Source organism: Hippocampus guttulatus, chromosome 19 (assembly GCF_054856545.1).
Source record: "Hippocampus guttulatus isolate MCC_2025c chromosome 19, RoL_Hgut_1.0, whole genome shotgun sequence".
NCBI classification, from domain to species: Eukaryota; Metazoa; Chordata; class Actinopteri; order Syngnathiformes; family Syngnathidae; genus Hippocampus; species Hippocampus guttulatus.
The window spans coordinates 814,285-841,013 of NC_141279.1; the positions used below are offsets into that span (position 1 = coordinate 814,285).

The 26,729-nt window shown below is 48.2% G+C and overlaps 4 protein-coding genes across 6 annotated transcripts in view; 2 read left to right on the top strand and 2 right to left on the bottom strand.

Annotated features, from left to right (window-relative positions):
- Positions 1-8,205, bottom strand: part of fbxl15 (F-box and leucine-rich repeat protein 15) — a 68,010-nt gene extending 59,805 nt beyond the window's left edge. Inside the window, exons 1-4 of one of the 2 annotated variants that reach the window (XM_086138463.1) lie at positions 7,591-8,205; positions 7,025-7,178; positions 6,244-6,746; positions 5,252-5,429 (exon numbers count right to left, since the gene is read on the bottom strand). In XM_086138463.1, coding sequence (XP_085994589.1) covers positions 5,252-5,429; positions 6,244-6,746; positions 7,025-7,178; positions 7,591-7,613 — 858 coding nt within the window. In that variant the 5' untranslated portion in view covers positions 7,614-8,205. Of the gene's footprint in view, positions 1-4,275; positions 5,430-6,243; positions 6,747-7,024; positions 7,179-7,590 lie in introns of those variants that run through there. The other variant, XM_086138464.1, reaches the window with a different exon arrangement.
- Positions 8,206-9,974: 1,769 nt separating this feature from the next.
- Positions 9,975-13,571, top strand: tbx6 (T-box transcription factor 6). Its single transcript, XM_086099240.1, has 8 exons — positions 9,975-10,044; positions 10,394-10,613; positions 10,809-11,076; positions 11,345-11,488; positions 11,596-11,666; positions 11,747-11,805; positions 11,937-12,234; positions 12,454-13,571. The coding sequence occupies exons 1-8, from the start codon at positions 9,975-9,977 to the stop codon at positions 13,394-13,396; spliced, it is 2,073 nt and encodes a 690-aa protein (XP_085955366.1). The 3' UTR covers positions 13,397-13,571.
- Positions 13,572-14,065: 494 nt separating this feature from the next.
- prodh2 (proline dehydrogenase 2) lies at positions 14,066-19,787 on the top strand. 2 transcript variants are annotated; one of them, XM_086138458.1, is made up of 11 exons: positions 14,066-14,366; positions 14,443-14,809; positions 15,508-15,698; positions 15,846-15,972; positions 16,217-16,369; positions 16,627-16,770; positions 16,846-17,012; positions 17,541-17,651; positions 17,731-17,819; positions 17,886-18,098; positions 19,570-19,787. In XM_086138458.1, the coding sequence occupies exons 2-10, from the start codon at positions 14,570-14,572 to the stop codon at positions 18,056-18,058; spliced, it is 1,395 nt and encodes a 464-aa protein (XP_085994584.1). In that variant the 5' UTR covers positions 14,066-14,366; positions 14,443-14,569; the 3' UTR covers positions 18,059-18,098; positions 19,570-19,787. The 2 variants fall into 2 exon arrangements, with proteins under 2 accessions (XP_085994584.1, XP_085994583.1); XM_086138457.1 differs by lacking the exon at positions 14,066-14,366 and having other exon boundaries at positions 14,373-14,809.
- eif3c (eukaryotic translation initiation factor 3, subunit C) lies at positions 18,513-26,527 on the bottom strand. Its single transcript, XM_086138446.1, has 23 exons — positions 26,395-26,527; positions 25,793-25,910; positions 25,654-25,719; positions 25,364-25,553; positions 24,965-25,090; positions 24,762-24,813; positions 24,462-24,580; positions 24,234-24,364; positions 23,872-24,022; positions 23,673-23,776; positions 22,804-22,945; positions 22,585-22,710; positions 22,421-22,514; positions 22,144-22,331; positions 21,792-22,016; positions 21,506-21,697; positions 20,845-21,016; positions 20,076-20,235; positions 19,928-19,993; positions 19,342-19,429; positions 19,094-19,259; positions 18,806-18,847; positions 18,513-18,736 (listed from the first exon to the last, which is right to left on the bottom strand). Exons 2-23 carry the CDS (start codon positions 25,888-25,890, stop codon positions 18,654-18,656), a joined length of 2,781 nt encoding a protein of 926 aa, XP_085994572.1. The 5' UTR covers positions 25,891-25,910; positions 26,395-26,527; the 3' UTR covers positions 18,513-18,653.
- Between the last annotated feature and the right edge of the window lie 202 nt (positions 26,528-26,729).

A 26,729-nucleotide genomic window follows, 5' to 3' on the forward strand; every position in this document is an offset into this window, starting at 1 on the left:
GGCCAGAAGGGAATACGAGGATATCGGCGGGCCGTACGCCACGATGAGTCGAGTGGAGTGGAGTGGAGGTCTTTGCTGTTCAAGTGGGGAGCTGCCCCGCTGAGGCTTTTCCCTCCTCGAAGAGCGCTAAGTGGCGGTGATGAGACACCCCCCCCCCCCCCACCCTTGCCTCCTTCGGCTGCCGTTCCCTTCAAATTGAAACGCAGCCACATTCCGAGGCGCTTATGTTGTTATGTGCTGAAGGGAGAGGGCCGCGCGGGGGGGGGTCGGCGGGCGTTCATTTCTCTTTCTATGTTGCGCAGTAAGTTGAGCCGCTGCGGTCAAAAGCATCAAATTCCGCAACGTAGAGCGAGTCGTGATCAACGTGCGTTGGTTTTACTCCCTGCTCATTAGCTTTAAATGGCATCCCTCTTGAAGATTAATGCAAAGCGGGATAAGAGAGGATGGCTCCCAAGTGCGTCCCGCCGTTTGTTATTCCCGCCGCCCTCTGCAAAAAGAAAACATTTTTAAAAAACGGTCACGGTAAATTCTCAGAGTTGTTGTTCAACTGGCGGCATTACCATATGTGTGCCATTTCCATCGAGTGACATCCAGCCCAACAACCCCCCCCCCCCCCCCCAGATCAAATGGGGACTATTGATCCCGCAGCACTCCATTTCAAGTTAATTGTGCTTGAAATGAGGCGCACATACTCAAGTCTACCTGCGCCTGGAAGCTTTTATTTATTTATATTTGTCAGGGAAGCCCCCGTGACAAATAAACACAAAATACTCCATTCACTCTCCCGCCAAAAAGGAAAAAAAAAAAAAACACAGAAGCCAATTAGTCGACATCTGGATCCAACTTTTAAGTTGGCTCATACATAGATGACTGGATTTTTTTTAACCAACACCCCCATATAGAGCTCTCTGGTGGCTACACCAAGGATAAACGTCCAGTACTATTTCCAATTCTGAAGAACCAAAGTGGTAGCAATGCGCAAGTTGGCTTCAATATTTGTGCGTAGCGATGTCGGGTGTGTGGCAGCACCACTTCAAACATTTGGGAACAAGCTGCCCCCAATGAACGCCTGCTCCGAGGAGCCATATTTCAAGGGAAGAAAACGCTTGCAAGGCCGCATATATCAGAGCGCAAACCCCTCCCCTCTGTTTGGTTTTAAGATGATTCTTTTCGAATAGTATATATATATAAATAAGCGGAAACGCCTTAATGGATCGCATAAACTGGCGGGACACGCACACACAAACGCACTCGTGCGCGCGGAGGCAGGATTTAATTTGCATGGCAGATTAGCTTGCTCTCGGGTCGGGCCGGCGCCTCAGGGTTGCTTGTTCATTAATAGGATCTAGTCTCTTTATATGCATTAAGTCAATTGAGCCCATACATAATCTGATTTCAGCAACGCTGTGTAAATGTTGAAGCGCGCTCCCTTAAGTGCACCGCTGGTGTTATTTGGAGTGGGAGAGGAGCTTATCTAAGCACTCATAAATAAAGACAGCATAATACCATGGGGAAGGCTTGTGTCTTTCTTTCAAACATTTACTTAAACAAAAAGAAGACCATTCGCATCATTGTAAAGGTGGCTTCTTTTTTTTTTTGGTTCCCTTTTAAGACGAGTTGACGGGTGTTTATCTGGGTGGCAGCTAGCATTCACCGCCAACCACGAGAAACCAGGAAAGTTTGATCTTTTTGTTTCACTTCAGATGGGAAAAGTGTATTGGGGTGCCACTAAATGTGCATTTTGACCGGCAAATACAAGGCCATAAAAGTCGGGCTGCAAACACGAGTGCATGTTAAATGTTACCGCCGGCAAATTACATTTAACGGTTGAGCTCACTGCCTCGACTTTTGACCCAAAGTCTGAAATTCATCGCTCCAGCCTGAGAAAAACGTGCAGATTTGTTTTATCACGTGGGAGATTCAAAAATCAATGAAAGAGGGTAAAAAATAGATGTAAGAATAACAACAACAATACACGTTGTTTGAATGAGTCAAGGCCGCCGAAAACGCTTGGCTGCAGAGGGGAAAAAAAATTGAAAAGACAAAAAGGATGCAAATGCCTCAACAAACAGACAAGTGAAGTTCAGGCTTGAAAAGGGTTCCTCGAGGGAATTTGAATATCATTTGTCACTTCTGCCGCAAGGTCTTTCCAAAACACACAAGTGAAGGAAAATTCAATCCCTTGTGGCGGATTTGGACAGCGATATAATCCCCCAAATAAATGTTGCTCTCTCGCCAAAGCTCGGCGCCCTCCCTTCCGTTTCCAGGACTCTCAAAGCTCCAACACTCAAGTGTGTTGCACGCCACGGCAGCCGGCCTCATGACTGCAGAAGAGCCTCTTTTACTTTCTGCCCGACTGCGTACGGCATAATGGGCGAGAGGGGGGGTCGGCGGGCTTCGAGCGGCGCACGCCGTCTTGACAAAGCCCCGGCGGCCTGCCGGGGAGCCCGCGGCGCATCCGAGAAGGCTGCCGCGAGAAACTCATTTTCAAGAGCACTCGGCATGCTCTTAAAGCCGTCGAGTGGAAGTGGAGACGCAGGCTGGACGTAAAAAGCGCCAGCAAGTTTCCGCCGGTGCAATTTGGTGAGCAAGCTTTTTTTTGTTTCCCACAATGAAAAATGGGACCGCGGCACGTGCATGGGGATCACTCGGCAGAGGTGCCCTGCCCCGGTCGCGGGACCACCTCACCTGCCACGAGATGGGCTATTATACCTTCTAGCCGACAGTGCTTCCTCCATACTCGCCTGACTGTGGAAAATCATAACGCAGGGCTTCATGATGGAGCCCGTGCGTATCAAGCCTCCAAAAGTATGCGAAACACGCCGAGGAACAAAAGGCCGCCTCTGGGCCCCGGGAGAGGGCCCGGAGGATGTCTTTCGGCAGCCGCAGATTGCCCTGTGTCTTCTTAATTGACAGACTCTGAGCACGTTGGCAGGGGGCCCAAGCTCCTTACAGGTGGACCGCCTCGCAGCGGGAAAACCATCCGCAATAGAGTTCGCTTCGTGGAGGTCTTTTAGTCTGGGTCACGATGGGGTTCGGCTCGTTCCAAATTACATTCCTAATCCACCTGCATTGGGGGGTGGGGGGGGGGGCACCCTCCCCCTCCTTTTCATCTGCTTTCCAGATCTAGTATCGACAGTCAAGAATCCAAAGCCTAGCTTGGAGAATGACGCCCCGGGTCCAGCCCTCTGTGATATGACGCACATATCGTAGATCAGGCTATCGAGCCGGGCACACGGTCGGGTGAGAAGTGAGCAACACCCGAAAATATTCCCACAGAGAAAGCACATCCTCGATGCGGCAGTGCATCCTTGCATTGCAAGAGTCAAGTCAAGTCTGTGGGATGGAGCTGTTCGTTCACTGCTCAAGGCTTCCACCCTGCACCACCTCAGATAGCCAAGACCAGACACAGACGACGACGTCCTGCGCCGCAAACGGCCGCACAAAACCGAGACGCCCGTATCTCAAGTCCCGGTGATCCACTCGGTCTTATCTGCTGTCCAATGTTGGTCAAGGGCTTTCGGGAGCTCAAGGCTGTGGATGGCGGCTGACCCCCCCCCCCCCCCCCCCCCCCCCGTGGATCCGAGCAGACTGTCGAGGGAACGCCATCGCAGACAGCTCATTCCGTGAGCCGATGAGCGGGATATTGCGCTTCGACCGAGAATCTCCTCTAATCCGGAGGTAGCAAAAACGCTCCTAATCAGGAAGATCTTTTGGGCCCCGCTGCCATTCCGCATCGGAAACTTTCTCTAGAAAGCATGATGGGAGGGGTCAGAACCTCCCACCCATGGGCTAAAGCCGCTCGGTTCATGAAACAACAACAAATTGGGCCGAGAACGAATTTGGACCGGCGTCAGCCTGTGGGGATGCGTTACATTTTGTGTGATCAGCGACACCGTTGGGCGGCTTTACGCACGGACGCCTCCGTCTCACCCTCTCAAAGTGTTCATGGAAACTTTGAGGTTCAGTCTAAAAATTCCATACTCAATTGCAATTGACTATCAGACACTGAACTGTAAAGAACTATGTTTGAGAGCAAGCTTGTCCTTTACAAGATGTGATCTGTCATTATGGCTCTACGCTGACCTCTGCTGGTAGCGAGACACCAGTTCACCAACTCTGGATTTAGCAGGACTTGGTACAAAATCAAAGGCAGATGATTTTGTGCTCATTGCGCTGCTGTGTGACAAATGCAGCCTGGAAGGTTTTCAAGTCGGCAACTCCTTTCTTGAGAGTGACGAATTAAAAAAAAAAAAAAAAAAGAGAAGTCTCAAAGCAATTCTTTGCAATTTATTGTTTGTGAAGAATGCATGTGCATCAAAACGACCTTGTACAATTTGGTCATTGGTAAGCTTAACTTTCACAAAAAGCCCATCGAATGGGTTCATCCTATTTGCCAAAACATTGTTTTCGCGAAGAGCGAGTGCAATCTCAACAGTGTTACACACACAGACACACAAAATAAAATCATTCTTGAAAAGTCAGAGAGTATATCCATGAATGGAAAAAATTGTGTCCAATGCAAAAGACAGAGACACTCTTTTCTTCAATGTGATGACTGTAAACTAAGCTCTTCTCCCAAGTTTTCTATGAAGAAATATATTGATCTGATCATGATTGTCGTTCCATCTATTCCCTCCTGCTCTGCTGCTCATTTAGTTGCCGCCGATCTCAGCTAACACTGGGCGAGAGGCAGGGTACAACCTGGATTTCCCCTCCCGCGTTTTCTGTCTACTGAATGTTGATTCACGTTTTTGGGAAATTTTTTTGAGTTTAAATGTTTTTTTATTTCACGCCCAACCTCCCCAATGCATTTCAACATGCTTCCATTTAACGCTAATTTTGGCTATTGGACAGTAAATAAATAATTCGGGATCAGTGACCGGTTATTATAAATATATATACCGGTATATATATATATATATATATATAATTTCTTTTAAACTCACTGATTGATCAACAGTCTCGGCACGCAAAAAGCACATCGGTGGTCAAAGTAACTTCCAAAAGCCATTTTAGAATCAGAGGTTAGGAGGAAGTCATTTGTAGAAAGGTGGAGTCACAGTGAAATGAACCTTTACGTGTCAACAAAACTAAATACGATCGCATCTGCTCATGATATGACCTTTTTTTTTGCAATGGTTTTGACACGTTTACATTTTCAATGAGTTTGAATGTGAAAGATGTCGGTGAAAGGCCAAACACAAACGAGCATCAAATATTCCTTAAACGGTGTGGACGTGGCTTATACCTGGATATTGACATAAGGACCAGAGCGCACGGCGAGGGAAAGCCGCTCCCTTCCCAGCGGCGGATGAACGTCCATGAGCACGTTGCGCTTGCGCAGCAGCTCCAGGCTGGACTCGGTCACACGGTGGCAGTGTTTCACCTTCAAGGACTGCAGCTTGGGGCAGTATTCGGCAACCGTCCTGCGAACGGCAGAGGACTTTCAGATTACGGAGGCATCCGGCATTGAGGGGCAACCAGTTCATATCCGCATTTGTCAATGTATTCATCTTTTCATTCAATATGGTCAGACTCTCAACTTGAATTCACCTTAAGAGACTTGTTTTTCAGCGCATTCCTTTGGTATGCGCTTCTGTTTTGGTTCGCGACAGATGGCACGTCAATTATCTTGTTTAATGCTTTGTAAGGGACCTAGTTCATAACAGAGATTTATGACTGTTACTGGTGTATTTCTTTGAGGGAGTTTATTGTTGACGAAGTAGATGAAAAGAAGTTTGGTACCTAAAGTGGAGGTCATGACTTGCTCCCAGTGCACGGGTAGGGAACTCGGTTGCTCGAGAGCCATACGCTGCCTGTTTTTGATCCCCCCACCCCTACTCCAATACACCAGGATTCAATTGTTCATGATCGCGTCAGGCCTCTTCCGAGCTTGCTGATGAGCTGATCGTTTCAATCAGGTGTGTTGGGAGAAGGGAGGGATCGAAAACAGGCAGGGCGTGGCTCTCGAGCAACCGCCAATGTCGAATGGCTATGCGTTTAAATACACAGGCCCACCCGGGTACGTTTGTGAGCAGACATCCTCATTCCAGTATACACTTATTACTTTTTTTTTTTGTTTGGTGCTGTGAGATGTTTGATCCGAAACAAGGCAACAGGGAAACACTGACGTCCTGAAACATCCAAGAACATTTACCATTCTACTCCTTGAGTTTTCAAAGATGATGTGTGTGTTTTTGTTGTTTGTTTGTTTTTAACTCAAAACAAAAGATGCAATACCTAATGGCCTGGTCCCTGACCCGCAGACAGCAACTGAGGTCCAGATGCTCGAGGCCCCTGCAGTTCTTGGCCACCTCCTCCACTGACTCACTTGTGATATTTTCATTTACAGCCAAAGACAGAAACGTTAACCGCGTGCACTTCTTGGCCAGGTAGCAGATGGCGTCGTCCTTCAGCCGGCAGCATCCGCTGAGGTCGAGCGAGCGCAGCGCCCCGCAGTGGTCGGCCAGGCTGCGCAGGGACAGACCGTCCGCGAGGACGCAACGGGCCACGGCGAGCTGACGCAGGTGTACGCAGGTCAAAGACAAGGCCACCAGCGAGTGGCGAGTAAGGCCCACGCAGCCACTCATGTCCACTGTCATCAGACGCTGGTTCCGGCTGACCAGGGGCAGCAGGTCCTCATCCGTCAGCCAGGAGGAGCAGCTCTCAAGTGACAGCTTGCGGAGAACCGCATTGTCCTTCACCAGCGAGCAAAAGGCCTCCTTTGGAACACGCAATCCAACCTGTGCGTAGTCAACAGATTTGGAGAGTTATTATTGTTTGAACAATACAGTACTATATTGCAAGACCCGACTGATAAGTCTACCAAGAAATTAGCTCTTTCGAGCTTCTCAAAAATAAACGTTTTACGTGTTATTGAAAAAAAATTATTGCAAAAAATGTTTCAAGAATGCATGATTTATGTCTACTGAGAGAAAGTATTGTCCACGCACGACTTTGTACAGCCCAGCTGGACAGTCACGGAGAGGAAAACAAAATCACAGCGTGGTTTAATACTCACTGCCTCAAAACTCGTGCATTTGGCAAAGAAGAGTCGGATGAGCGTGCGGAATCGCTTGCTCACTCGTTGCAAGGCGACAAGCTGTCTCAAAGGTAACTGGCATAAAATATGTGAAACCAGTACGTCCTCCCACGGTAACGTCAACAGGCGACACCTGCTGGAGAACACCATATTAGGGCAGGACAGTCCAGGATTGTACTTTAAAACTTTGAACTCCATGCAATGAGTTTTCAGTAGTGGGGAGTAACTCCTTACAAATACTTCGTTACAAGGATAATTACTTTGATACTGTGGTTAAGGTTTATTTTTTCAAATGTGCTTTATGCGAATATTCATTGGGCTGACTACTTTTTTACGTTTACTCCTTACATTTAAAAACAGACGTGTATATATTTTTTTTCACGTTTGTACTTCCATTTCAGAGTCTGCACATATTTTCCGTAGCTACTTGGGAGGATTTGCTTCAGTGCGTCCAAGTTTACCAGTCTTCAATGTATGTAAACGGGACCGACAGATTGGGCGACGTGCTCGGAAGCTTCCCAAAGTATAAATGAATCATTTCTTACGTTACTTCCGCCCCGTCCTCCATGCCAAGCTGAATGGCTTTTTTTAAAAAAAAAAATCCAGTTTCAGAGAACGGACAAAATCACTTCCTTAACGTCACCGCCATTTTCTTCTTCGGTCATTAGCATCCTGATTATTGTGCTTGCGCCGCCTGCAGTTGGGCTCCCGCGACCGCCACCCCTCGACTTTGAATCAGCGTTTCAGAAATTCATTTTTTCTTTTCAAATTATTCCACGGTGTCCGTTTGCACAGCTCCAAAGACATTTAACAAATTCACCGAAACCATTTAAATTCAATTAAGCCACCCCCCCATCTCACATTCAACATTTCTTTCATTTAGTTTGTTTTCTGACGCCACAAAAATTGCACTTTTGGTAACACTATTGCTTATCATTACTTTACGAGTAGTGATGGGATTTAAATTTATTTATTTATCCCTGACAGAGAGAGAGAGAGCTACATAGTTCACCATAAAAAGTGACTTTGGATTTTCAGACCGAGTTTGACGATGTATGATTCCACTGATTCACAGAGCTGTGTGTTTTTAGTCTGACTGATGACCCTTCGACCTCAATAATGAAACAAAGATTCACTTCAAACAACTTAGCACTTCATCGTCAAGGAGCAGGATAGTGCCAATGATGAATGCACTGAAATCCCCCCCCCCCCCCCAAGCTCTTTTCTCTCTCTATGCAAGCAGCATTAAGACAACAACGCAAGTTGCAACCACATTCATTACTGGCCGTTACAGGGATCCACCTGTTAGTTTGTAAAAGCATGAGTAAAATACACTTAACACCTCAACTTCCCCTCAAGCCTTTAAACACACACACAAATGGACAAAGAAAACAACAACTAGAACAACACTGACTCTGTTGGCTGTTACCCGACTCCAGTTGTCACCGGTGCACAAAGCAACAAGTTTGATGGACTTTGCTTTCCTGAAAATTAATCACTGGTCATACAATGTTTTACACGGCGTTATCCCAGGAAGCAGCTGTGAACCTTCTAGTTTGAAGACCCGGTGTGGGGTATCTGAAGAAAACAAATCTGGCAAGTTGAATATAAACCTTCACATCCAGCAGAATATACATAAGAAGATCTAACCGGAGTTAACACATTCGCTTCAGTGACAGAAGCAAAGCAAATAAAACCAGAGATGCATTTGGTGATGAAGAAGGCACACATTCATGAGGTACATCGGCAAAATCGAAAACAAGACATTCCTTCACAAGTATGACAATGACCGTGACTGTTTGACACAAAACATTGCAGTGAAGTGGCTTTAAAAAGTCCAAGCACCCTTGTTCAAAGGCTCGATTTATATGATAAAAAGAAAATAACAATTATTATAATCAGATTTGTTCAAGACTGAGTTTGCCGTTGCTGATTGAAAATATTCCTAAAAGCTAAGTTTGACGTGGTTCTCGCGAGCGTGCACACCAGTCCGATTAGAATGTGATGCCAAACTTTGAGTCTCATTGTAAGAATTCAAACGTCGCCCATCAACTTTTCAACGCTGTTGTTTGTGTGGCCAAATTGTCAGTCAGCTGGCCAATTGGCTTCCTCGCCGACTAACATCCTCAGACTCCCCACTGACCGAGGACTCAACAGGCACACAGCTGAGAGGAAGAGACGTGTCATCGGGCCATCAGTGAGTTGCAGGGGATCTGCTTGTAAATGAGCTCCCGCCCCCCATCAGCTGTCCTGCGTCTTCAAAACAGCACCAGGGGGCATTACGAGTATTTTTGTATTTCGCAATTGCAGCTTGGATTGTTTTGAACCCGCCGCTCGCAGACTGTATTGCAATACCCGTAAAGGGGAAGTCAACCCAAAAAATATTCTACAATGGTACGTTCCGTGTGCCTCCACGAGTCTAAAGAAGGCATTCTGATGAATGAAGTTGCTCGCGGCTCAGGTATTTGCCAATTGTGACTCGGCTTCAGAGAACGGGGGATTTTGCTGCTTAGCTCATGGAAATGTTTGATCATGTCACAAAGAATCTGAGGAACTTCCGCGAAAAAAGACAATTTGCTAATAGTTGTTTGATATTAGATCGTCATTGATCCCAAAGGACGAGAGGCCTTCATGTCCAATTAATCAGTTATTGAATGAATTGATTGGGGTAGATGGACACAATAGATGGATAGGGTGCAGGGTGTCAAGAAGGTTGGTGTGAAAATGTGACCATTTGGCCTCCACGCGTTAACAGCCACACACCTATTTAGTCGAGCGCAGGCAGGTTGGAGGCAGTGACTGAAGACCGGGCCAGCAGACGAACTGGAGCGGAAGCAAAAAGGAAGAATTAGTCAAAGGAAAAGAGCAGCGGGTAGAGGTACGACGACGGCTTCGACTTTTCCCCAGCTGAAGAGCGCCGAGCCACAGTATGCTTGGAGTGGACGTGTACCCCGGTTTGGCTGTGGGCCCTCAGCGAATCGGAGACCGCTTCTACAGAGGTGAGAGGATCTGCACATTCAAAATTTACGGATATAAAACTCAAACGTCAGACAATTAACAATAGAAAAAAAACAACCTCTTCGGCTTCGACCTCCAAGAGCAATTGGTCAGCTGAACGGAGGTGCAGGGTCGAAAGTGTACGGATGGAGCAGCTCAGTGAGGCGAGGCGAGACCATTCAGAGATTTGAAAACAAAACAAAATCTTAATATCACCTTGAAAGCAGCCAGCGGACAGGGGCCAGAATATGAGTTACCTCGTTTACGCTCCAGTTTCGAGGCGACCAGCACTTTTTTTTTTTTTTTTTTTAATGTCAGCTCATTGCCAACGTTTCTCCGCAATTCGCCAAGATCGAGAGCCCGCCGCCCACATGCCGCTGTTCCCTTCTACGTGTGACGGGGGGGCCAAAGCCCTGCCCCCCGCGAGGCTTTTGGCGCCCCCAGCCGTCATCCGCGGCGAGCCGACGTCCCAAGTGCAAAAAGACGACGTGAAGATGGACCTGGAGAACTCATCCCTGTGGAAGCAGTTCAGCACAGTGGGAACGGAGATGATTATCACCAAAAAGGGCAGGTGAGTGGAGTAAGGAGCTGACGATTCACACCGTCGTCGGACACCGATCTTCTTGTAGTGCGGCAGGACCGCGGTATGACTACCTCCGCGCGTCCGGTTAGATACATTCTGCATCCGTTCCCGTGTATTTGTGACGTGTGAATCAACCCTCATCTCAAGCCGGACCTAACATGGCACCTTCCTCTCCCTACCTAGACGGATGTTTCCCGGTCTGAAGTTGAAGCTGTCGGGCCTGAACCCGTGCCTACGCTACATCCTCCTCCTGGACATCATCCCGATGGACAACTCGCGCTATCGCTTCCAAGGAGGTGGATGGCAGGCTGTGGGCGGGGCCGAAGCCAGGCTGCCGGACCGCGTGTTCATCCACCCGGATTCCCCCGCCACCGGTGCTCACTGGCAGAGCCGCGCCATTTCCTTTCACTATGCCAAGCTCACCAACAACACACTGGACACGCAGGGACACGTAGGTAGCGCACAAGACTCCACAGAGCACTCGGTCGGTAGGGAGATTGCGCAAGATAGGTAGGTAGCGATAGACCGGTGGGTGGGCGAATTGATAGAATGCTGGGGACAGACAGCGAGCCGTTGAAGCGGCCCTATTTGCCATGTAGGTAGATGGGACTCGCGCGATGTCCGGGAAGCGTTTATCTCAGCGACAATGGAGGGTTGCGATACCAAAGCATCGTAAATGGAAAACAATGTCACATTCCAACCTTTCTTCTTCTTTCCAGATCATCCTCCACTCACTTCATCGCTACCAGCCTCGAGTGCACGTGATCGAGGCCAGGGACATGCTGAGTTGGGGCGGAGGGCAGCACTCCTTTGTCTTCCCCGAGACCCAGTTTGTCACCGTCACTGCCTACCAGAACAGCAAAGTACTTGCACACAATGCGCTCGCCATCACCTTTTATTTGCTTCCTCAAACTATTCATCAAAATATGATTGATGGTTAGATCTCGAATTGCTTTCTTTTTGTTTGCAGATCACAGAGATGAAGATCAACTCCAACCCCTTTGCCAAAGGATTCCGGGAGGAAGGCATGAATAGCAAAAAGTAATTGACGATCGGGGCACACTTGCGCGCGCTCTGTTTCAAATTCTTCCCAAAATGTTTTTCCCCCCCTCCCTCGACAGACAAAGAGAAGCAAGACATAAGCGAAAACTAGCGGACATGCCGGAAACCGTGGCTATAGGTCAGTGGGATTTGTCTCAAACCTTTTGGCTCCAGACCCCCCTGAGAAAGCAGATATTTGAGACATTCTGAGCAAATCCAATACCCCGCCCCCTTTTGTCATATGTCAAGCGTGGCCCATGTCCTCCACAGGGAACTGCGACGCATGTGACTCCACTCAGCACCTTCCCACTGTCCCCGCCGCCACCCCCAACATGAGCGGAGCAGACCTGCAGGCCCTGGCTTTGGCCGCTCTGCACCCCCTGCCCGCTGACCCCTCGTGCGGCTTTACCCCAGAGGACGGCGCCTTCCAGGACAGTCTCGTCCCAGAGCCGCCTCTGGACCTCGACGAGGCCTTCATGGCCTCCCAGATTCCAGACATAAGTCTCTCCATGAGTGCCGGGATGCAAAACACGGCAGGAAGTGAGGTCACAAATACACTCGTTGAAAGGTAAGATAAGATAAGATATCCTTTATTTGTCCCACACTGGGGAAATTTACAGCCTCCAGCAGCAAGAATGTAGGCAGAAAGAAGAAGAAAAAACAAACAAACACCATTCAATTAAGTGCAATATTAATATTAAGCCTTTGAGGAAGCAAAAAGTTGGGTATTGCTCCTGATTAAGCCCATGTCAGACAATGTCATCTGTTACGCGTGCTCTCCCCACAGTTGCGACTCCTTGAGTGAGACGGCATTCACCTCCACCTTCCGCGCATCTCAGGCCAGCTCGCCCGCGTTCGTTGCGCTCCCTCAGCCCTCCACCTTCGCCTCAAACCCACCTGAGCCTCCCATGGACTACCCCGCCGTCCTTTCCTCCTCCCCCACCCTCTCCGCCACCGCCTCGCCCTCTTTGCAGCAGAGCGCCTTCACCTTCCCCACTCCACCCGAATCCTCCTCCTCCTCCTCCTCTTCACCCTCCTATCACACCGAATCGCCATCCAAGCCGGAACCCGACACCTCTCTTTCCTCATGTCAGTCCCAGCGCCAAATGTCCCTGCTGATGCAGCAAGATGACAGCCTTTCCAGTGGCCACAGTCCCCCCCCCTCTCAGCAAACTTCAGAAGCCTTCATTTATCCAAACGGCCTGCCTCCAAACCCAGAGCTGCAGCCCCCACCGGGTGCCCCCCCAGCACCATTCGCTTTACCACCACCCGCGCAGATGCAGAGCCTGTCCTTCCCGAGCCATTTCTCCAATATGAGCCCACCACATCAAGCCTCCGGCCTCTCCGGCGCCTTCCCCCGTCCATCTTGCGCCCTGCCTTTCCCACCTTCCTCTTGCTTCGCTTCCACTCCTCACCCTCCAAACCTGAACAATGGGACCCCCTCACACGCCTCGGTGGAGCTGGGCGCCATCCCCCAGTACCCCGCCGCCGGCCCCTACCGCTCGGACATGCTGCTGCACCACCCCTCCCTGTTGCCCCAGCTGGAGCCACCCCTCCCCATCCCAGCTGCCGCCCCAACCATGTACCCGGGGGCCTTTTCCTCCTACCCGATCCGGCTACGGCAGGACCCTCACCCATCTCTCACCATCCCCCTCAGGCCACTCTACAGACACCAGCACGCCCACGCCCAAGGGTCCTTCCTGGATGTGAGCAGCAGGGCTGTGTTCTAAAACAAAAATGGATGTTTTAGTGATCAATTGCATTTTGGCTTCATGGCGCTTCGAGAGGGGAAATTAGCAATGTGTAGCATTGACAAAGTTCGTCGTGATCTTTAAGTGTGTGTTCTCAGACAAATTAACTTGTAAATAGTGCTTCGGCTGAACTAGCCATTGCAATGGAGGAAATAAAAAAAAATATATACGATTCCCATCTTGTACATCATGCTTCGGAACATTGAGTAAGTCCCTTTGCAGACGTGACGAAGCTACACGGTTAATCATTTCCTCGGCAAACTTACTGATTGTCTCTCTCTCTCTCTCACTCACTCTCTCAATATGTAACTCAACCCAAAAACGGTGTGTTGAGAATTAACCCCAAATTTTAGGTCTTAACAAGTTTAGAGAAGTTAAGCAGATGGACGCCTTACGCAACAGCTAACCTAATTTAACAGCACAGGTAATTACAAAAAAAATGACTTTGTATCGGCAATGGTTAAAATGTCAGAAGTGATATAGAAGTTCTTGAACCCAAATTAGATTTGAATTCTAAAATAACATTTTTGTGGGAAGCCAAAAAAGTTCAAATTGACTGTTGTTTTTACGTCTCCATGAAGATGTCCAATTCCAGTTGAATACAATTTACTTGTGTGACTGAACGCCCTCCCAAAAGTGCATTTTAATGGATCTTTTGTTTAATTCGCTCCAGACTTCTCCGAGGAATCCAGTTCGCTCGGTGCAAAGGGTTAAAATGTGAAATTTGGAACTATTCTAATCATTCTGGTCTACATTTTGAGCGAATGTTACAGAGGGTACGCTTTTTGGTCGATGCCAAGGGTCAACGTGGGTGGTTGCTCTAATTTCCACAGTCACTCATTAACCAGTAGGTGGGCGCAAAGATGACCTTTTTTTATTCTTTGGGGGCGGTGTTGCGATTCTACAAAACCAAGAGTTGCACAGCTATCCGAATTTACATGAACCACAGGTAAGGTGGCCCGAGGCGAAGTGAATTAATCATCAGTCTTACTCACTGCAAAGACACAACTCTCTTTTTCTGACAGGACCGGTTCTGACAAAGCGCATACTTTTTTGGAGCCCGCCTGCGTGTTGCCATTGGAACACACCTAAAATTCTGTAAACAAGCAACACTCACTTGAGGAATCCTTACGTGAACTTCACACAGCGAAGATGACGTGCACTCGCATGTGCTCCTCGCGCCTCTACCTGCTCTCCACGAGGCTCATGTCCACCGCTGCCCCCAGAATCGTGCAGGCTGCGGCCGCAGGCAAGCCGCCCGACCACCTGGCTGCCTCTTTGACCTTCGAGGATCCCAGCGCATTCCGGGTGAAGAGCCTGAGAGAGTTGTGTCGCGCCTTGGCCGTGTTCCGATTTTGCTCCTTCCCCGTGCTTGTCAACAACTGCAACAAGGTGAGGCAAACAATCAATTATTTTTTCCCCCCCAAATGTTTATTTAGCGACGGATCGGTTCAACTCACGTGTTCACCGTTCTCAAAATGTCAAGTACTAAAGACAGTGGCAAAAAAAAGAGGTCACGTTCAATAGGTTCACTTCATTTAAAATATGTTAGGATGAAAGCCCCCCAAAAAAAGGAAGCATGACCACAAATATCATGCATTACTATTTGAGATTTATCTGACGGAGTGCCGTTATTACCTCGTGCGGTGGAAAAGGCAAATTTACTCAAGAAGATATTTTTCATGCAAGCCTTTGTACTTCAAACTACAAACTAAAAGGCAATGGATACAAGAAGTCCACACACCCCTGTTGAAAGGGCGTTTTTTTCAGATTAAAAAAAAAAAAAAAAAGATATATGAATAAATAAATGACTGAAATTGTGTCTATGGGGGTGTCTCTTCCACCTGCGGAAGTGGCTGTTTCCAGAAAACCCCCGTTAAAACGGGAGCCAGCGCGCACTTGGCCACCATTTCAAGCGCCTCTGTGATGAAATGCTTCACACGTTATCGGTGAGCTGTGCCTGGGGGAATATTTGGGCCACGAGCCTTCCGTTCCAATTCTCCTAACCTAAAACTAAAAGCCACCTTGTATCAGATTGACCTTAGGAACTTGGAAGGTGAGCATAACCCGGTCATGCGTCTCTTTGGCAGCTGATGCCAGCGGCCCGCAGCATTCTGGGCAGGCGCGTGTTCTCCTCGCTGATGAGATCCACGGTCTACGCTCAGTTTGTGGCCGGCGAGAACGAGAAGGAGATTTCGGAGTCCATGGAGAAGATGAGCACGCTGGGACTGAGGCCCATGCTGGCGGTTCCCATCGAGGAAGACCTGGGGGAGAGCACGGGGTCAGAAGCACCTTTTTTTTCAGCTCTTAGCTCATCATCTGTCACATACAAAATATCCCAGAAGAAACAATGACCAGGAGGAACGATTTCCTTGGCGATTAAGAGCCGGCACCAATGATTCTCAGCCAATACGTGTGTGCCACCTAGAGAGAAGAGATACGACCAGAACATGGACGCCATGTTGGAATGCGTGCGAATGTCCCACAGCAACGCTTGGAGCAAAGATCCCATGATGCAACTGAAGGTCACGGCCCTGCTCAGTCCTGAGCTCTGTGTAAGTGTGGCTGGTTCGCCTCAAGACCTTTCGTGCCCTACGATAGCCACAAATGAGCATTTATCTGTACCTGTGACATAGATTGACAGGCAAAACAATGAAATGTTCTTCCACTAGATAGCAGAATTAACCAATCTGAAGAGATTTCGCATGTGCTTTTATGCGTTGCTCACCAAGGAGGGGGAAAAAAAAAAAAAAAAAAAAGAACGGTTATTGAAAGACGTGATTTGTTGTGTCCATCAAGGTCAAACTCACCAAGGTCATTTCGAAACAAGCGTATGACTTGGACCTCCTGGTCCGAGCCATGGACGGCGAGGAGGTGAAGTTCCCCAGTTTGGAGGAGAGCGAGGCGACGCATTTCCGCTGCAGCCTGCGGAGACTCAACAGGATAGCCGAGGTAGCCGCCGGGAGCACTGAGGCGTGCGCGCTCGGTCAACGATGATCAATCCAATTTGGACAGTCTTTCTTATTTCACGCTCAAGATTCTTTTGCCAACTCGAGCTGTACTCAAGGTCTCCCCAAGGCATAAGCCAACGAGGCACCGGCTAGAGTAGATTGAGAGCATTGGGAAAGAACAGACCAACATCATCAACGTTAAACAAGCGGTAGTCCTCGTTGAAAAGGCGGTCAAGCGCAGTGGCTCGTGTCCCTCAGGCTAGCGTGAACAAAGTGCGGGTGCTGGTCGATGCCGAGTACACCTACATGAACCCTGCGCTGTCCCTCGTTACCATGGCAATGATGAAGAAGTTCAACAAAGACGGCGTCTGGATCTGGTACACGTTCCAGTGTTACCTGAAGGTAAAAAAAATAAAAAAAATCAATGCTCCGAATACTTGATGTGCCGGCAAAAGGAAATCAAATACTCGCTTTCAGGAGACCAGGACGCTCCTGCTGGAGGCGATCAGTCGATCTCGGGAAGGAGGGTTCTGTCTGGGGGTCAAGCTGGTGCGAGGAGCTTACATGGACAAAGAGAGGAAGCTGGCGGCGAAGGAGGGCCGGCCGGACCCCGTCCAAGACCGCTGGGAGGACACAAATGACAAGTTAAGACATTTGTGACCTCCGCCAGGGAGCCCGTTTGCATCCAATTGTACATTTTCACTTGTCGTTCATCCGGTGGCTTGCTTTTTTTCAGCTAAATCGCCAATACCGCACAAATGCGGACGGCCGTCGCGCCACCGCCGGAGGACTGTAGTTGAGAATTAATCATCTGATCACGTGACAGCACTTGAAAATTTTTGAATAAAACACGTAACACTCACCAGAGGAGCTGATTAGGAATGTGCACAGGCAGGTTTGGCTCATAACCCCTTTTGAATTTCTCCAACCAATCTCAGGATGGCAGAAGGAAGCCGCACTGCGTGCGAGTTAGACTGAGGTGGCAACAATGAGGTTGAAATCTGACTGGACAAATAACAACAACAATAATGCATCTTTCTGCACTTGTCTTGGGTTCCAAAATATTTCTCAACTTTGAACCTCTTTTGGTGTGCTGTACTAGACTGTCGCGGTTCACTTAGAAAGTCCCTAGTGCATATATCGTCTCATTTCATGAATCCTCCCCGAGACAGTTATAACAGCTTGCTGGAGGTGCTGCTGAGGCACATCGCCGAGGACCCGCAAAGCTACAGGATCATCGTCGCCACACACAACGAAGAGTCTGTCAGGCGGGCGGCCGAATGGTGAGTCTGCTGAGATGTCCAAAGTGCGAGTCATGTTGCGCGCTGGCTCAACGTATGCCTTACTTTTTCTCACCGCCAGGGTTGAGGAACTGGGCATCGACAAAGCATGCGGCTCCGTGTGCTTTGGTCAGCTCCTGGGGATGTGTGATCACGTTTCTCTCACTTTAGGTGAGATGCCGCCGTCCAAATCTGCGGTTGTCATCGCAACCGATTCCCCATGCCTCTCCTCCGCAGCCAAGGAGGGTTACGCCGTGTACAAGTCGGTCCCGTACGGCTCCGTGGACGACACCCTGCCCTACCTGGTGCGCAGGGCCCAGGAGAACCAAACGGTGCTGAAGGGCATCCGCAAGGAGAGGGACCTGCTCAGGAAGGAGCTCCACAGGAGACTCATGTTAAGAGGGCGCTAGACGCGTCTCGAGTTAAGCGGCGTGGCCCAGGGACAAACGCGTGAGCTTATTTTCTTTTCACTCACATTTGTACACACCCGAATCCAAACAAAATACACGAGCCATTGCCAACAAATGCGTCTATTTTGGGGACATTGCGGAATTGGCAAAAGGAGCGATTCGCGGGAAAAATCTGAACACGCCGGCCCTTTGGGCACTTCAACTTCTCAGCATTTTTCTGTGCCACTTTTCAATCGAGACTCTCATCTCGAGGCAGTCATTCGACAACACTGCGCCATGAGAAGTCATCAGCTGTTCCGTTGGAAATGATCTCATTTCGCTTCATCGTACTTTTCGTACTATTCTTCTTTGTGCCGTGATGTGATTTGTTTTGATTTTTTTCTTCTCGTGCCAATTGTGCGTCGTTGCGACCCTGCTATTGAAGAGCGCCAAAAACAATAGGAAGATAAGTAAGCACGATGGAAGAATGTTTATTATAACTGATCAGACAGGACAGGCTCACTTCAAACAAATGAATTGATATAGGATCAGGCTATAGAGGCTCTTGCAGCCCAGAGGGTGCTTATTGTCAAAACGGAATGTAACCTTTTCAAAATCAATAGTTGCCTTGGTTCTGATTCCTGTAGCCTCCTCGCTGGTAGCCGCCCTGCTTGGATTGGTAACCGCCCTTGCCTCCGTCTGCGTCAGGGGCACATGATCAACGATTATTCGGGAACAAACGAAAAGCTCATTTGCGCGACAACATACCTCTCTGGTACGACTGTTTCTGGTGATATCCGCCTTTCTGATCTGTAATGCAAGGGGCAGCCAATGAGCAGAACAGTCAACAGCACCACAACTGAAATGTGACATTCGATCTCTAAAACGAAGGCATAATAATACGCCTTTTTTTTTGGTTTTGTCCGCCGAGATACTTCTTCCCGTGGAAAACGCATGACTGAAGGAAACGTGTTTGTTTCTCGTTTTTAAATCGAATGGGAAGTCAACGTTCCACAATTGAGTCTTTTACGCTAGCTCGAGAGCGGCCGAGCTGACCTCTATTGAAGTATCCGCCGTAGACGCCCTGCTTGAGGTCGAAGACGCGCTCGTTGTTCTCCACCAGGCTGCCCAGTTTCTCGGCCAGCTGCAGCGCCATGTTCTGCAGGGAGGTGGGCTCCGTGCGGTGCATCACCACCGTCTGCGTGGGCTGGTCCAGAGAGGCCTGGCAGCGGGCGGATGCCGATATTCATAAATACCTCCCCAAAACAAATTCCAAGGAATCTTCCTACGCCGTGCAGCGTTACCATGAGCTCCTCGTTGATGATCATTTTGCTGATGATGCTATGAACTGTTGCTATCTCCAACTCAAACATGTCAGACAGTGTCGCCATGCTAGGAAAAAAAAAGAGGATTTGGATGAAAAGCTTTCACAGGGTGGGTTGCAGAAAAAAGCATTCTAGTAAATACTTGCTTACTCGCTATTCATTGATTTTTTTTAAAAATGTGCATTTTGTGTGGTTTCTGTTCCTAAGGTACCACTAGATGGTGCCAAAGCGACAGCTGATAAAGCAGAAACTGATGTCGAGGAAGTACACCTGAAATTTCGGACGTTCCAATGTTTTTTGTTTTTTTTGGACGCCATCAATTACTTGTTGGCCCCTATTATGTTAGATAAATGAACTGTCTAATTGTGTAGCGGTTTATATTTTGTGAGGCTGAGAATAAAATTGACTTTAGTCGTCAGAAGTGAGATGGAATGTGTACAGAATTGCGCATTCATGTGTCAAACGACAACTTTGAGTATGTATTCCGGGATGCTTGAAAGAAATATTTTGGCATTTCTAAACCGCGAAATCACACGCGGCCGGCGACATCAATAAAACGACTGACCTGATGGAGTCATACACGCTGCTGTAAGTGAAGAGGTACGTCCTCAGCGACTCCTCTTGGATCTTCCTACTCAAAGCAACGTATCACAGTCACCAAGCGAACAGCGGCAGAACGGTGGATGACCAACATGCGGACTTCTGAAGCCAACCTGACGAGCATCTCGCGCACTCGCTGCGTCTCGGGGAAGAGGTCCCACACTTTGCTGTTCATTTTCTCGTTGATGATGAAGGAGTGGCAGGTGCGCCAGTCGCCCATCTTCATGGCCTTGCTGGCCGCCACCACGTGCTCGCGCATGCTTTCCGGGGGGCCTGGGCGGAACGTGAAGATACTTCTACGTGTCTGCGTATTTCGAATGCACAGATGGTGTGAAGCCATCTTTGTTGAGCGCGTGTAGCAGGGATGGCAATGGCTAGTGATGAAAAAAGCGGAAAGGGGCGTGGCCTGGACGGGGCGACCAATCACAACAAGTAAGACATCATACACGTCCAATCGCAGGGCTGTTTACAATCGGAAGATGTGGAAAGACTGATCGGGAGAGCTCGTGAAAACTCGACAATAAGGTACCTGACCCCCCCCTAAAATTTTCTCAACGGATGTAGACGATTCACAAAAATGATCAATTTAAGAAATAAAACGGCGGATTTTCGCGTATCCGCGGAAAATTGCCATCCCTGGTGTAGCGCCCCACTCGATGTGAAAAAGTCAATTCTCGCCGAGATACAATTCAGGTAGCCCACTAGCCTATTGCGATGCGGCCAAATTATTACTCAAGTGGCTGTGTGTTAGCGCACCAATGGAATCGATCCAATTTCATTTGCATTGAACACAAATGCATCTTTGGACATCTCTCCATACCAGCAGCGTACGTACGTGCTCTCTGACTCGACGCAATAAATAGTAAATGGTTGTCGACTTACCAAGTAGCGGCTGCCGCTCCCCCACTCGCAGCTGATGGTGGAACTGCTTGCTGATCATGCGGCGGCGGGCGTCAAACTCGTGGGCGGCCATGTAGGGGATTTCCAGCAACATGGCCGACACCAGGTACACGCACTCCAGCAGCTCGAGGTTGATGTGCATGTGGAAGGGCACCTGTGATGGGCACACAACTGATGACGAGCACACGATGGAATTCCGCCGCGTCGCCATATTTTTGCCGACATTTCCTCGCACAAAAAATGATTTCAAAAAGCTGGGAATTTCCTGTCTGTCTGGCTTTTTCATGCGTTACTCGAGTTTGCTTTTACTTTTAAACTAAATCAGTTGTAATTAGTTTTAGAGCAAGTTTGTCCGTTTTTTTTAATGCCTTTATTTATTTTTCAAGACATGGAGTGTTTGTCATGTGCAAGATCAAAAAGCAACTAGTTGACTCACGAAGCGTCGTGTTATCACGCAAAAGACAATCCTCAAACAACTGATGTTCCTTCTCCTTGAGTCACACCAAAATAAATGTATCCAAAATGAAAAACAAAACCTTTTTGCGATGATTAGGTACTTTTCATTTATAAACGAGATGATTTTTTCCCCCTTAATTTTGGTTAACTATGACCACCGTGAGGGGTGCACACTGTGCTGACTGACTTGTCTTCGCTTCTCGATCTTCTCCTGCTCGGCGTTCCTCTCCTGCATGTTCCTCATGAGTAAACCCTGACCCAGCAGCTCCTTGGCACGGCCCGAGGACTGGATGTCCAACAAGGCGTTGTGGGCGTCTTTGATCATGCCTTGGCGGAAGGCACAGATGCCCAGTTGGACCATGGTTCTGTTGTAGAGGATCTGGGAGGAAGGAAAGCAAACACCGGACGTCGAGTCATCACGTCGCCGGCTTTGGACCGAGCGTCGCTGGGGTCCGAGGGACTTGCGTGTTCACCTGAACGGGTGGGTCGGCGTGCTGGATGTTGTCCTGCAGGTGGCTCATGAGCATCAGGTCGCGGGCCTGGTACCAACGCGAATGCAGCGCGTGGTGGTAGATGTGGCAGAGGATGGCGCACGTACGGATGCGGTCGGTGCGGTCCTTGGCGTAGATGAACTTGCAGAGGCGGTCCATGATGATGGCGCTGTCCTCTGCCTCGCTCTCCTCCTGGTCCTGCTGGGACTGCACGACGACGGCAAGCGGAAGCACTTGTAAGAGCCTCCGTCAAGCTTGTCCGACGGCGTACGGCGGTGGCGAAGCATCGGCCAATTTTGCGCGCCGTAGCCCGCTTTCACACGACTCTTCTCACCTTTGTTTCCGCCTGCATGGCCAGGCTATTCCGGTGAGCCTTGTAATCAAACTTGTAGTAGGTGTGCATGATTCGACGCAGATAGATGCGGCAAATCTCCTCTGTGGTGCCCTTGTTCTCCAAGTAGGTGAGCAGGCGGTCCATGATGCCGCAAACGCGCTCCTCGTCTTTGAGATTATCCACGTATTCTGCAGGCCGAGGTTGGACCGTTATGACAGTCCTTGCGTATTTGTGATTCGGGTTTGCCATATCATTTCTCAAACTGTGGTAAACTTACCTTGTGAATGAGGATCTGTGTTCTGCATGATCTTGGTGAACTCTTCGTCCATCCTCTCCACCAAAGTTAAAATGCAGCCGCGCACTCTGAAAGGCTGAAACGGTCAAGGGAAATAGTCAAGGCTTGGGTTCTCTCTTAAAAAGGTTAGAAGAGAGATCAGATACCTGATCTGAGATGGCCAAGTTCTCACTGTCCTCTGCGATGTTCTCCCCGATGAACATATTGCTGTTGTCATACAGGACGTTCTGCAGCTCATCTATGCAGTCCAGACACTTCTTCCACATATCCGGCTGAAGAGGGTTAAAAAAAAAAAAAAAATAGGCGGGGCAAGTGAAGTATCAGCCAAATCGAGAGCATCCTTGCTGTATAAAGGACTATCCTACCTTCATAAAGGTTGCCATGTTAGGATTGTAGTCGTACAGCGATGCAATGATGTTGAATTTAATTTTCACCAGGACGCCCTCACCCAGGTTATGCTCTGCGGAGATGGCAGTGAGGGCATGGAGCAGCTCAATCTGGCCAGTCCTGCAAACGAACAACTTACATTTATGACTGAGCATACAATGCAAACTCTTATTTTTTGGGATTTATCAGATTTTTTAAAAATTTTTTTTATTAATCATAGGATTGTGCATGTGTACCTAATGTTGTGTGCCATTACTTCAATTCGGCCAATTCTAATACTGTACACATGGCTTTGGCAAAGCATCATGTCCCGGGTTGCAGCGAGTGAGTATTTTTAGATGATGATCATTCCATCCGTTGATTAGATTAAAAAATAAAAATAAAAAAATAACCACCACCGGCAACACATTAACCCTAACAAAATGCATTTTAGTCCACTGGTGGACCGTACAAGCAAGTGTGCGCTTAATACATTAATATTTCTTTTGTTCAAGATGATTGAAAGTGCACCGGTGCTCGGTCTGTCCTTGACAACTTGCACAGGCATTAAAATACGCTCCGACTCGAGGTGGGAGGCTACATTAAATTAACTAGCAATACGTCACCCTGCATATTGTTACACAAACTGGTATGTGCGACTGCAGCCATCTTAGTGCATGTGGGAAGAAAAATGATTCCAGCGAAGCTTTGAGGCAGATATTGCGGACCTTCCCCACCCCCCCTTTTTAATTGGAATTATGGCAGTTCTTCAATTCATCGTTGCAGCCTTGTCACCGCAGAATGAATTCTGGGATGTTGACCGGTGGAGACCGAGCGCACAATTCTTGAAGATGCCGAGTGTGAATACCGGTCGGTGCCCTTTTTGCCTCTGGCTTGCAGGATCTCGTGGAGCTTCTTGACCACCACAGCCGTGTTGATCTCGGTACCCTTGGCAAACATCTTGGGCTTCTCCTGATGGTTTCAATCAAAGGGAAAAGGAAAAGCCTGTGTTTTATGCCTTTCTTGCAGCACATCTTAGAAGGTGGCTGTATCCATCTTTTCCTTACCTTGACGAGAGGGACGCCTCCCCTCACCTTCTCCCAGCCTCCCTCGACCTCCTCACCTCCCTCTTCCTCAGCCTCTTCGTCCAGCTTCTCTTTCTTCTTCAGCTTCTTCTTCTTCCCCACCTTTTCGGAGCTCTTGTCAGGTGCATGGGCCCTGAACGCATCGTGACACGGTTTAACTCATTTCATGCCAAAACGTAAAATTAACTTTGCAAAAACCCGATCGTGTAGTGCCAAAATCTAAAATTATGTTTTTTTTTATTGTAAAAAAATTATAAATGAATGAAGGGCTTTGCGCAGCTCCCCAGTAAATATCAGGGTACGGTGCGAGGTACAGAATTAACTGCGGATTGGCGGCAACTCACTTCTTGAGGAAGACCATGGCGAGAGACGCACTCTTCCCCTCTCCGTCGTCAGAGCTGTCACTGCCGGTGTCCACAGTGTCCGAGCCCCAGTCTTCGTCGTCTTCGTCATCGTCACTGGAGGATGACTCATCCTGTCAAAAGGGACAAAATTAAAAGTGTGAATGCAGTCCGACCACAGCCGTTGACATAATTACTAACAACCAATGAAACATCCTTCCGGCTCCTTACCCCGGATCCTTTGGCGGACTTGAGGAACTTGCTCGCATCTGGCGCGGCCTCTGGTTTTTTCTTCAAGAAGGACTTAGCGGACACACCGTCATCATCCCCATCGCTGTCAGAGGATGAACCTGATGACAAAAAGAATGGCTCGTATTAATCACCGTCTCTTGTACATGTGACTTTCTCACAGGAGTCAAACTTTAGCTTGTCACATGACAACTTGTCCAAAATATTGAGAAGAAGTGTCAAAAAACAAAAAAAAAACAAAAAAAAAAAAACCCACTCCACACAAAAAGTGGTTTCCAGTACCCGAATCATCTGGGCCCTTGTCCTCCTCTTCATCTGCAGACTCTTGGGGATTCTATAACATTTATATTGAGAGGTTAATGTCCTCCTCTCGTGAGACAAGAACACCAACATTCACAGCTGATGCTATTCACGTAAAAGTACAAATGTGAGTGGTAGATCATCATTTAAAGATGAATGTGTGGCAATGTGTGTCATTTCATCACCTCCTTGTAAGCAGTGATTTCTGTCTCGTAATCCCGGTTGTACTTGCGGATCTTCTGGCGCAATGTGCTGAGGGCTTTTGCGTTGTTCTTGTTCATCTTCTTCTTCCCCTCTTTGTCCTCCCATAGCTGGAACATCATCCAGTAGAAAACATGACATGAATTTTATATTTCGTTTTTTTAAAAAAAGGCTGCGAATAAAAGTTAGTTAGTTTTCACGACCGCAGCGGGAGTACAAATGACTGCACAGCCTACTCACTCGCACGGACATGCCGTCTGTATCGAAAGACTAAGTTTTACTCTCAAACACTACCTGTAATTGAAGCACATTTCAAACCCTGAAAATTCAACCTAGATTGAAGCATGAAATAATTTCAGGCAGAGGGAAATGAAAGGACTGACCTGATTCAAGTAGTCCTCCAGGTCTGCCAAAAGACGGATGTAGAAAGGTGGAACGCCCTCTTTGTCCACTATATTCTTGCTTTTGAGGAACGCTCGACACAACTGCTCAAACTCCTCCAGACACTTGGCCATGTCGCGGATCTTCATGGCATTGCGGATAGTCTTGATGAGATTGGTCAACTCCTCAAACCTATGACACAGGACACATTCAAGCAACACGGTTAATGCATGAAGCCGAGAGGACCAAAGTCAAGTTTACCTTGACATTTATATATGGGGGGGGGACGAACCGTTTGTCTTTGGCACTGCGCACAACTCTCTTGGTGTCCTCCTCATCATCACTGAGCAGCAGCGACCTGTGGGATCAGACACACGTGTGAGATGGCTTCAACTTAAAATGCAACGCTATAATTCATTCATTGCACTGACTGCTTGAGCGTGGTCCCGGGTGCTTTGGGTGCAATCTCATCTGCTGACGAGGACTCCTCTGACTCGCTGTCAGACCCGGTGGCAAAGAAACGAGACATTGCTGAAAAAAGGGCTCAACCTAAAAAAAAATAAAAATCACAACAATAAAATTAAAAATACAGACAATTACAATCACACAACCTTAGCCACATTGCCGTGTGTGTAAGTGTGTTTCAATATTGACCGTGTGAAGCCCTTTGCGAGTGCGATCTTTGAAAAGCGCTACATACAGTATAAAATTTCACTTTGCTAAGATGGATAACTGTCGTGGGGGAACCTAAAAGAGCGTTAGCAGATGCTTATCATCTTAGTTAAGATGTTTAGAAATACACCGCGTATGTAAACGATAAATGGTTGCGAGGTGATTTCTAGTTTGACACAGCATATGTCGTCGTCCCAAAGTTGTCTGAATCATCAACTACACCGTTGGCATCCAAACAGGATGCGAGCTAACGTGTCCCGGGGCTAATGCTAAGGAAAGCTTCCGCTAGCATTCGGGCCTCACAGGGCAAAAAGGAACAAGAGTCGACCGGTGAGAAACGTTATTACGACCTGAAACTCACCTACGTCCTTGTGAAATGAGCTCTGTGGTGCTTCTGTGTTGTTTCAATGTTTACAAAATCCAGTTTTGCTGTTGAGGTGACACGGAGAGAACGTGCGACGGTCCGTGCGGATCACTCGCGCCGGGAAAGGAAGTGACGCACAAATCGGAGTTTTGGGCGAGCCACCGCTACAGCGCCCTTTACCGTCGAAATTCGGTATTTTTTTTATTTATTTATTATTTTTTTTGGTGTTCCAAGTTTAAGATAAGAAAACCTTTATTATCTTAAGTTTTTGTGTTTTTAATATATGGAGTGAGAGTTTTGGTGAGCGGCCCGGTGATTGACTTCGGCACCTT

What these genes read in the sequence shown, in the direction of transcription:
- tbx6 (XM_086099240.1), top strand. Translation starts at nt 9,975, where the DNA reads ATGCTTGGAGTGGACGTGTACCCCGGTTTGGCTGTGGGCCCTCAGCGA. An exon ending in CACTGGACACGCAGGGACAC is followed by an intron (nt 11,077 to 11,344) that starts GTAGGTAGCGCA and finishes TCTTCTTTCCAG; the next exon opens with ATCATCCTCCACTCACTTCA. An exon ending in GAAGGCATGAATAGCAAAAA is followed by an intron (nt 11,667 to 11,746) that starts GTAATTGACGAT and finishes CTCCCTCGACAG; the next exon opens with ACAAAGAGAAGCAAGACATA.
- prodh2 (XM_086138458.1), top strand. Translation starts at nt 14,570, where the DNA reads ATGACGTGCACTCGCATGTGCTCCTCGCGCCTCTACCTGCTCTCCACG. An exon ending in CGTTCCAGTGTTACCTGAAG is followed by an intron (nt 16,771 to 16,845) that starts GTAAAAAAAATA and finishes ACTCGCTTTCAG; the next exon opens with GAGACCAGGACGCTCCTGCT. An exon ending in TCACGTTTCTCTCACTTTAG is followed by an intron (nt 17,820 to 17,885) that starts GTGAGATGCCGC and finishes TCTCCTCCGCAG; the next exon opens with CCAAGGAGGGTTACGCCGTG.
- eif3c (XM_086138446.1), bottom strand. Translation starts at nt 25,890, where the DNA reads ATGTCTCGTTTCTTTGCCACCGGGTCTGACAGCGAGTCAGAGGAGTCC. An exon ending in CAAGGGCCCAGATGATTCGG is followed by an intron (nt 24,581 to 24,761) that starts GTACTGGAAACC and finishes TTTTGTCATCAG; the next exon opens with GTTCATCCTCTGACAGCGAT. An exon ending in ACGCCGACCCACCCGTTCAG is followed by an intron (nt 21,698 to 21,791) that starts GTGAACACGCAA and finishes CCTTCCTCCCAG; the next exon opens with ATCCTCTACAACAGAACCAT.